This window comes from Plasmodium yoelii, assembly GCF_900002385.2.
Source record: "Plasmodium yoelii strain 17X genome assembly, chromosome: 12".
NCBI lineage: Eukaryota > Apicomplexa > Aconoidasida > Haemosporida > Plasmodiidae > Plasmodium > Plasmodium yoelii.
In genome coordinates this window covers 1609199-1620267 of record NC_036184.2, presented here as the reverse complement: position 1 = coordinate 1620267, position 11069 = coordinate 1609199, and the positions used below count along the sequence as shown (strand labels likewise).

At 20.3% G+C, this 11069-nt stretch overlaps 4 protein-coding genes across 4 annotated transcripts; 2 read left to right on the top strand and 2 right to left on the bottom strand.

The window, feature by feature from the left end:
- Positions 1-2016: 2016 nt before the first annotated feature.
- On the top strand, positions 2017-4131 carry PY17X_1240300 (18S rRNA (guanine-N(7))-methyltransferase, putative; the record flags this gene model as incomplete). Its single annotated transcript, XM_022956880.1, has 10 exons — positions 2017-2052; positions 2177-2281; positions 2390-2498; positions 2629-2691; positions 2870-2909; positions 3090-3204; positions 3358-3476; positions 3615-3713; positions 3858-3936; positions 4072-4131. The coding sequence occupies 10 exons, from the start codon at positions 2017-2019 to the stop codon at positions 4129-4131; spliced, it is 825 nt and encodes a 274-aa protein (XP_022812717.1).
- A 308-nt stretch (positions 4132-4439) lies between these two features.
- On the bottom strand, positions 4440-5148 carry PY17X_1240200 (transcription initiation factor TFIID subunit 10, putative; the record flags this gene model as incomplete). The annotated part of the gene is made up of 4 exons (XM_022956879.1): positions 4440-4538; positions 4662-4739; positions 4849-4956; positions 5080-5148. 4 exons carry the CDS (start codon positions 5146-5148, stop codon positions 4440-4442), a joined length of 354 nt encoding a protein of 117 aa, XP_022812716.1.
- Positions 5149-6839: 1691 nt separating this feature from the next.
- On the top strand, positions 6840-8882 carry PY17X_1240100 (uncharacterized protein; the record flags this gene model as incomplete). The annotated part of the gene is made up of 1 exon (XM_721522.1): positions 6840-8882. The coding sequence occupies one exon, from the start codon at positions 6840-6842 to the stop codon at positions 8880-8882; it is 2043 nt and encodes a 680-aa protein (XP_726615.1).
- A 555-nt stretch (positions 8883-9437) lies between these two features.
- Positions 9438-10568, bottom strand: PY17X_1240000 (conserved Plasmodium protein, unknown function; the record flags this gene model as incomplete). Its single annotated transcript, XM_022956878.1, has 4 exons — positions 9438-9500; positions 9876-9989; positions 10149-10211; positions 10485-10568. The coding sequence occupies 4 exons, from the start codon at positions 10566-10568 to the stop codon at positions 9438-9440; spliced, it is 324 nt and encodes a 107-aa protein (XP_022812715.1).
- Positions 10569-11069: the final 501 nt, after the last annotated feature.

Sequence of the window (11069 nt, the reverse complement as noted above, 5' to 3'; positions counted from 1 at the left end):
TTATTATGATCAATTAAAATACTTTTACAAAATCATTCATAAAATCTTCATATATATGTATAAAAAATATAAATAAAAAGTGTAAAAACTTTGATAAATGTGCAAAAATTACACAACAAAAAATTAAAATATAATTCTCATAAAAAATAATTAATTTACACTTATTATATACACATTTAAAAAAATACACAATGCAATTATACACATACTACTTGTGGAAATTATATACAAGATATGAAATATTAATTTTAATATATAAAACTTAAAACATACTTTTAACAAATAAAATATTTAAAAAATATATAAATTCAAATTTAATATTATATAAAGAAATATGTATTTTATCCTGTATATTTCAAGAGCATAAAATTAAACAAAATAATAAGGGAAAAGAAATAATAATATATATTCGAAATTTAAAAAATATAGCTAGGTAATATTTTTTTGAATAATCATTTTTATTTTATTTATTTCTATAATTATATACCCAATGAAAGTATATATGTATGTGTAAGAAACTATAGGAAACATATATGTCCAAATAAAGGCATACATGTTCATAAAAAATATATTTCTATAATGTATATGCATGAAATTATCTCTTTATAATAAAACGATTTATAAATTAAAAGAGAATATATGTAAATTTTCTTACAAAAAAAGACGAAAAGTAAATTTTCTGTTGACAAAATGAATATATATTTATATTACCCTTATCCAAATGTATGAAGGTTACATAATTTTATATTTATATGTGTGTAGAGAAAATAATAGTACTAAAACAATGAAATTTTTAATTAAAAAATAATATATCCTATTTATTATTTTAATACATTAATAGTTAACCCTTACATTTTCATTTCAATAAGGTATATCAAAAGACAATTTCCTTAAAATATTTATAACTTGAAAAATATTACATTTTTTATTACGTCTTTATATTAATACATAATGGTTATTATCAACATAAATAAACACTACTCCAAAAAACCAAAAGAAACTGAAATATACAAACACCTAAATAATAAATTTCCTTTTATTACCATATTATTTACTAAATATTAAAAAAAAATTATAACAACATAAAAGAATATAATATTTTATTTATAAACCATCTTTTGTTATACGGATTTAATAACACGCTATTAGTACTGATTATGGGTTTTCTGATCAACATAAAATAAATCAAACAAAATCAAACAAAATCAAACAAAATCAAACAAAATCAAAGAAATATAATAAGGAAATTATTAAATAAAAGAATAGTGAATAAGAATTTTCCTAAAAATCAATTTAAAAAAATTGGATTGTAAATTGATAAGAAAAATTAATAAATTTACACAATTAAAAATAAAGTAAAAAAATGCAAATGTTGTTTAAATGTAAAATATTGAAAAAACTGTTTTACAACTTTTTTAATTTCTATTTTACAGAAACAATAATAACACAATGTATTAAAAAAAAAAAAAAAATTTCATAAAAAAAACACCAACATATAACAGTTCTATAAAAAAAGTTACATAAATATGAAATAATTCATTTACAACTTTTTGTCATATTATAATAATTATTATTTTGTGATTTTTTTAATTTTTTGTGATTTTTTTTAATTTTTTGTGATTTTTATTATTTTCAAATTTTTCATAATAAAAATATGCATATATTTTTTTTTCACCTTTTAATTGAAAAGATAAAAAAAAAATTATATATATAATTGTGGAAGCTCGGAAATAATATACTCGTTTTATTATATAGATTATGAATAAGATAGAGAAAAAACGGAATAAAATATAAAATGAGATATAATAAAAAAAAAATAAAAATAAGTATAACATAAAAATATATGAAAATTCATAATATATAAACATTATTCATATATCCTTGTCAAAATACATTAAAATTTCCATTGATTTATCTGTCAAACAAAACATTGCTTATATTTCGATATGAAATAAAAGTAAATAATTATTTAATAAATAAATTGATAAAAATTCCAATGTTAAGGATATAGAAGAAATGGTCAGGCCTGAATATAGTTCTCCCCCAGAATTTGTAACTAATATTAAAAATACAAAAAATAAAACATTTTACTTTTATCTTAATAAAGTATAATAACATATGTCTATACCAAATAAACATACTATTATTTTATGTTGCAATTCCATTTTTTTTATAGTTTTATAACGAAGATGAAGCAAAAAAATATATTCGAAATTCCAGAATAAGAGATATTCAGTCGCAAATGACTGAAAGAGCAATCGAACTGCTTTTATTACCAGAGGTAAATCAATTATGTTTTTCAATATTAATTCAAATTAATTATTTTAAATATAAGATAGAAATTATTCAATTTATTATCAAATTATTTTCTTGCCATCATTTTTTTTAGACGCCATGTTTACTACTTGATGTTGGCTGTGGGTCTGGAATAAGTGGAATGACTTTAAATGATTATGATCACTTTTGGATAGGGATAGATATTAGTATTCATATGTTAAGTATGTTATATTGATAAATATATTAAGTTTTACATTACCATAAGTTAAACACTAAATACTCAAATAAATACAAGCGTTTATTAAATTTATTAAATTTATTAAATTTATATTATTTTAATTGTTTATTTAGAGGCCGGTGTGCAAAATGAGGCTACATCAGGAGGTGATATGATTTTAGCAGACATGGGGAAAAGTAATAAACTTCATATATACATATAAAATGATTTCTAATACTAATTATTTTATTATATTTTGTGAAATTATATATTCTCATAAAGTTCACAAAATTGTATATGTACTACTAATCTGATATATATTTCCTATGCATATTTTATATTTATTTTTTTCTTCTCTTTTTGATAACAAATTAGTGATGAGATTTCAACCTTCTATTTTTGACGGAGTTGTCAGGTAGCCATATTTAACATCCATTAATCTCAAGATATTCAATACAATAAATTAATTAAAATATAATATAAATTTTTTTTTTTTTTTTTTTACTATGGTCTATACTTATTTTATCATTATTATATTAAAGAATTTTAGTAACTATATAATTTTTAAAAATAATTTATTAATTAAAATTTACAGTATATCTGCCTTACAATGGTTATGTAATTGGGATAAAAAATCAGAAAGCCCAACATTAAGACTCAACACATTTTTCAAGTGGTTATATCATTGTTTAAAAAGGGGAGCCAGAGCAGTAATATATAACAGAAATAAAAATATTATATCATATCACATTTTATCATATCACATTATATTATGTTTTATAAACACACTTCAATATGTCAACATTTATGTATTTTCAAACACATTTACATGCATTTTTTTAATTGAATAAATTTATTTGCAGGTATTTCAATTTTATCCTGATTCTCCTCAACAAATTGAGACCCTAACGAATTCTGCAATAAAGGCAGGTTTTGGTGGAGGTGTTGTTGTTGATTTTCCAAACTCAGCAAAATCAAAAAAGTAAAAAAAATAACAAAATGCCCGAATAAACACATTTCACTTTTCCCCTTATCCTTACACTTATTCAAAATTGTATAAATATATATATATGTATATATATTAAAATTTACACAATTCTCCATTACATTTATTTTATAGGTATTACTTGTGTTTATGGGCAGGTTCAGCTAATATCCCAAATATGAACGAATCAATAGAAAATGAAGAAGAGGAAATGATTATCCAAGAAAGAAGACGGTAAAACATAAAAAAAAATGTTGAATAAATATAAATGCAATATTATTTAATTGTTAGTATTTATTATTGAATAAGAATTAAACATTATATATTCATTGTCTCATGACCTAAATATACACATGTATTTATATAATTATTTTATAGAAATAATAAAAAAACAAAGAAAATTATTAAAAAAAATAAAGAATGGATATTGAAGAAAAAGGAACAGAGAAGAAAGAAAGTATGCAAACAGAAAATATATTAATAATTAAATACATTATTTTCAACATTGTATATCTATATCTTATTTAGTTTTAGCTTTATTATTTACCTCATTAAATTTATCAATACATTATTTATTTTTTTTTTTTTGTAGAATTTGGAAGTTAAAAGAGACAGTAAGTACACTGGAAGGAAAAGGAAAACAAGATACTAAATGTGTGCAAAATTTTTTGGTGTTATATATATATTTGCAAAATTATTAATGCTTTTTTGTTTGTAATATATATTTTTTGAAATTTTTTTAAACATATAAAATATTTATAAAAAGAAAGACTATACTGTTTTAATGATAAAAATTAAAAAATTAAAAAATTTAAAAAATAATATAAACATAAATAATATAAATAACATAAATAATATAATAACATAAATAAAGGGTAAGAACCATGTAAATGTTATACAGGTTGCATAAATAATGAAACGAAAAAAATAAAATGAAACAATTTTAAGGGATGGGGTTGGTTATTCTAAAAAGACGCTCAGATTTTTTGCATTTTCATCCTTATTCGAATTATCATTAAACTTTTTAATTTCTTTAATTAATTTATCATAGTCTAATTCCTTTTATAATGGGTAAAAAAAAAAAAAAAAAAAAAAAAAACATATATATATATATAAGTATATATTAGGAAATATTGGCATAAAATATTGTAAATATGTATTATTATATATAGAAGAATTTACTTTTTTGATATGCTTATTTTCTTTATCACTATTATTCTTCATTTCATTGGCGTCTATACTAATTGAGTTGTTTATTATCTGTAAGAGAGTTAAGAAAAATTAGTCCATTTATTTTTATGTTTTATAAGTTTTAAATATAAAGACAAAAATAACTTATTGTGTTTATAATTTATATATTTTTTTTTACATTTTCCATGGATTTATGCAAAAATAGCGAAATTAGTCTAAAACATGATTTTTCAGTAACTTTACATCCATTATGGGCCAAATAAAAATCAATTAATTCTTCACCAAACTATATCGTAGAAAAAAAATAAAAATAAAGGATACATAAATGGTTTAGGTCGTACAAATATATATATTTTTTTAAAATAAACAGTCATTTATTTCTTTCGTAACATTTCATAAAATATATTACTGCTGGAGGGTTTTGCAATAATGTTTTTATTAATTGCTCGTCATCATCATTTACAAAATTTTTATCCATTGTTTTAAAAATTGTACTTAATCAAACTTTCATTTTATATATGGGTTAAGTATATTCGCGAATGTTTATATATTATATTCTCCTTTTTAAAACAAAAAAAATAATGATAAAATAATGATAAAAAAAAGATAAAAAAAAAATGGAAAAATATTTTAGCGCATGATTTGGGCTATTCAAAATAACAATTTTATAATAAACTAAAAATTGTACCTATTTGATACATAAATTTGAAACTTCAATAATTACAAATATGCAAAATTTATAAAAATAAATATATCATTGAATATTCTAATAAAACAAAATAAATATATAAATAAATAAAAATATAATAAAAAAAAATTACCACCGAATAAATAAAAAAAATATTTACGTAAATAAATTAAAGAACGAATAATGGATATTTTTATATATACTCTTTAAATTTTGCTTTTACGTTGCTACATGTTAAGAGCAATGTAAGAGATTGATTGTTACAAATATATTTGGGTACTATATATATATATACAACTAATAAAAATATAAATTTGTCTTTATATTTTTTTATGGAAAATCACCTTGTTCTATAATTTTTCGTTATCCCATTTTCTTTATTTTATTAATTTTTTTATACATTTTTTTATACATTTTTTTATACAATTTTCCATAACAATTTATTTATATTTTTTAGCTGTGAAAAGCAATTGTATAAGGTATTATTAATTTAAATTATAAAACAACTCTTATTTTTTTGGCTTTTATTATTTCCTTTTGACATTATATTAATTTCTACAAAATGGAAAATCTTTTATTTCTACAGAGTGCATATTATATATTTACATACATGTGTGTGTGATTGTGTTACTACACATATATAATGGGTATAAAATCGTAGGGAATTGGAAAAGGCATTAATAAATTGCATATGTTAGTTTAACATTTAAAAGGAATAATTTTTAATCAAACAATTTAAAATAAAAATTATATACATATTTTTATATATACAACTTTAATAATTTTTTTTTTTTATTTATAACATATCCACGTCTATAAATTTATACCAGGAAATTTTTGCAGATATAAAAAAAAAATGCAATTTTCTACATTATTTATGTTATATATATATAACACACTTTTTTCCTAGTACGAAAGTTGTTACATTAATTATTTTGAGTTTACAATGTCTTTGTAATAAAAAAAAAAAATAAATAAATAGCGAGCAAATAGAAAGGATAATAAAAATATTAAACATTAAATTATGAGGTAATAAAATTATGAGGTAATAAAATTGAGGTAATAAAATTATGAGGTAATAAAATTATAGGCAAACACACAAATAATTAGCGATTGAACAAACAATTAGCGATTGAACAAATAATTAGCGATTGAACGAATTCTCCAAATTTTCACTGAAAATAACCTTTTGCAACAAACACGGTTTAATTAAAGCTAGTTGGAAGAATGACAATGCCAAAATAAAAAAAAAAAAATTAATTTATATATTTTCAAAATATTAAGAATTAAAATTTTGTATATAATATATAATATATTATATGTGTACATCCCTTTTTGAATAGCTTTTGTTTTTCTCGAAATTATAAACATCATTACATACAAATAAAGCAGGGAAAATAAACAAATATACATAAATAAAACCACACACACACACACACTGTACCCTTAAATATATAAATTAATAATATCTCAATTTTAACATGTTAAATCAAAATGGTAATAAATCATCTACTTCCGCCGATATGCCAGATTATAACTTGAGTAATAAAGAAAATATAGAAAATAAATATATTAATGAAAATTTACCTAATATTATAGGGCATGATAATCTACCTAATATTATAGAACATGATAATCTACCTAATATTATAGGGCATGATAATATAAATAAAAAAAATGATAGATATTCTTCAAAAACATTTATTTCAGATAATTCAACAAATGGATCAATATCAAATAAAAATAGCACTGATGATTCCTATTCACAAAAATCAAATTACAATATAGTAATAAATTCTCATAATAGTAATGATTCATATAATGAAAGAACGAAATATAATAAAAAAAAAAGTTTTTTTAGTGACTATAATGTAGTTCCAAATCATTCCCCATTTTTTGATGATAACAAAAATCGAATATCGAAAGAAACTAGTAATAACATTTTTTCAGGAAATTCAAATTGTGAAAATAAAAATAGTTGTAATATTACCAATGATGTTTATAAAGACACACATTATAATATTATTAGTGCAAATAATAATCATTCAGAAAACGACATTTTATATCAAAAGGAAAAAACTTATTTAAATCGAAATGATAAGGATCATGGATATGACAATAACTATTCTTATAACCCCCCAAAAAATAATACAAACAAAAATGGTCATGAAAATAGCTTAAATAATTATAAGCTGACCAATAATAATAATAATAAAATATATATAGAAGAAACAAATGTAACATATGATGGAGAGAAAAGACCAAGCAATGTATCTGAAATGTACAATCTTCGTGATGATAAACATGTAAATAATTTAAATAATGATTACTTAAAAAAAAATTATATATACAAAAGTTTGTGTATGAATAGAGAAAAAACAATGGGACATACAAAAATATTTGATTATGTTGAATGCAAAAGTGGTGACGAAAATAATAATATATCTAAACATAAAAATAAAAATAGTGAATTTATTCCTAAATATAAAAATTTAACAGCAAAGGAAATACATTATAATAGTTTATCTGGAAATGATAATATAACTGTTTTAGAAGCAAACAAAATAAAACTTGATATAAATAAAATTTCGAATAAAAATATAGATCCATTACCTGATGTATACCCATTTAAATTGTCAAAAGAGTATTGTAAAAATGAAGTAAAATTAGAAAAGTTATATCCAGCTAATTATAAGTATATAAATAATTATAATAAAAATAATGCAAATATATCAATAGAAGAACGAAGAAATAATATGCATTCAAGTCATATATTTGATTATGATTGTGATGATAATAAAAATCAGACAAAAAATGAAAATTATAGAAATACAAATACGATACTACCCCATACATATAATACTACTAATAATAATAATATATCAAATGATGATAAAAATGCAGAAAAAAATGAAAATAGAAAAAAATATCCACTTTATAGTGATTTATTTGGAAGAACGACACCAAATATAAATAAAACTATCCCATGTGAAAAAATAATGCCAACTACAATGAATTCAAATTGGATGTATTGTCCAATAAATAATAAAAGATATTCAGGTGAAACAACACAAAATTCAGATTATCTTAAATGCCCTGGTAAAACTAATTTTCATAGAAAATCATATTTTCATAATGATGGATATGATTGTCGAAAAAAACTTCAAGAAGCTATAGGCAAAGGTTCAAAAGCATCATTTCAAATGCATTTGCAATCTTTTATAAATCCAATAAATAATGATGATATTGATAATTATTATAATAATAATAATCATGGAAATGTGCAAGTTACATATTTGCATTTACAAAATATAAAAGATTCTATAACTGATGATCAAATAAAAACAGCTATCAAACAAAGTGGCTCCTACATAGTTAGTTATGAACCGGAATTTGATATTTTTTCAAATAAACGAAAAAGTAATGCAAAATTATGTATAAGACATCCCAATGGAAAAGATAATTTGAATATTTTATTTAACTTGTTCGATGAACTTGACATAAAGGCTCGAATTTTGTTTTAACACATATATTGATCCAGGTTTTAAACAAATACCTGCTCACATCTGCTCACATCTGCTCACATCTACTCACATCTACTCACATCTGCTCACATATACCATTTTAATTTCCATATCCAATTTTCCCTTTATTTGTGCTCATTTGTTTATTTAACATAACGCTAGTGCGAATTAATGTAAAACTTATTGTTGTATTTTTTTTTTTAAACAATTTTTCATTTTTTTGTGTATATTATATTTATTAAATGTTTTCCAAGTAGAAATATCGATATCTCATGAAAACATTTTAAAAAAAAAAAAATCATTTTAATTTAATAATAATTTATTTTGTTCTCAAATGACAGTGTAAAAAATATAAAAAAAATAAATAAGCCAACAAGAGACGTAACATATACAGAGAAAATAATAAAAATAATTATACATATGTATATATACACATGTATATAAACAAAAATATATTATGTGTGTGTGTATGTATGCATGTATGCATGTATGTATGTATGTATGTATGTATTTATGTATTTATTTATGTATGTATACTGACTATTGAAGTTTGCTCTATCGTTTAAATTTTTTTTTTTTCTGTTTCTGAAAAGTCCTCTTTCTCATTTGACTTTTTGTCTAAATAAAAAAATAAAAAAAAATAAAACCAAATAAAATAAGATAAAATAAAATGTGCGTGGTTAACTAAATGGAAAATGAACAAGCACATGTTTATCTTTTTAAAGGTGACATTCTTTACAATTACGATAAAATAAATGTTTTTATTTGAAGATATTAAAAACGATGTATGCATATATACACACATTTGTGTGTGCATAAGATTGGATATAATTCATATTAAATGAAACTAGCTATGTAATTATATGTACATATTTTCCCAACAATTTTGCATAAAAATAAAGGTATCATAATGTGAAATATAATAACTAGAATAATATATTTCATCTTATTTGAAATGTATGTATTATACCCATTTTTATGCAATTTTCTTACCTTTTTTTTTCTTCGTTTTTTTTTTATCTTTTTAAAAGTTCGTGTAATTTTTTCTTCTATTGTATCGTCTTTTAGTAATGAATTCTCATCATTGCTCAAGGTCATTTTTTGAAACTGTTAAAAAAATAAAGAGTGAAAAAAAAATGGTGGTAAATATTTTATATTTAAGATATAAAGGAGTAAAGATTAACACATATTCATTTATAACACACTCGATTAATTGTAGTACATACATATATATGTACATGTGTATATATTTTTTTATTTACGCACATTTATTAGGTTTTCTTCAAAAACTTTATCAAAGAAATTTGCTTCTTTATTAATTAAACGCCACTATAATACAAAAGAGAAAACATGTTAATGAGGATTATGCATGGTTGTAATGAAGACTATGCATGATTGCGAATTATTTATTTTTTTATAGCAACATGATTATTGGCTTAGTCTAAAATTAGCCAAAATGTTTAAAAATAAAAAATATATTGTAAAGAAAACACAATATTTCATTTAATATAGAATAAGTAGTAAATATAATTAATGTCTTATTGCAATATATATATATATATATATATATATATATATATTTTTTTTTTTTTTTAATAATACTTTTATTGAAGGCTTGTTATTTAATTGTTTATTATCAACATTAGTATGAATTTTTTTTTTGAATTTATTGCGACTTTTACCCATTGGTTTATATAAAAAATAAAAACATCAAAAATAAAGATCTTCTTTAAAATAAAGAAGGTTTTTATTTTATTATAAATCAATGATAACGTTTTCAAAAATACAATACCTTAGTATCAATACAAACAGACATATACACACATTGATATGTACATATGCCAAAAAAAAAAAAGAAAATAAATATATATAAAATTATAAAAACATAAGATACAAAATAATGTAAGTGGATTTTAAACAAATATCTGTCCTCCTATATGAGTTAATAACAATTAATTACGAAAAAAAAAATCATCCTTTTTTTAACTTTTCCAAGGAAAAATAATAATTACAATTATATATATATAACTCTGAACATAAAAATAAATTAATAATTATATTTATATATATATATATTATATATATTATATATATATAAATATATAGCTTAAAAAATCACATGTTTTTACATTTAAACTTCTCCAATTTTTCCCATTTATTTCATTTATTTATTATTCTTTCTTATAC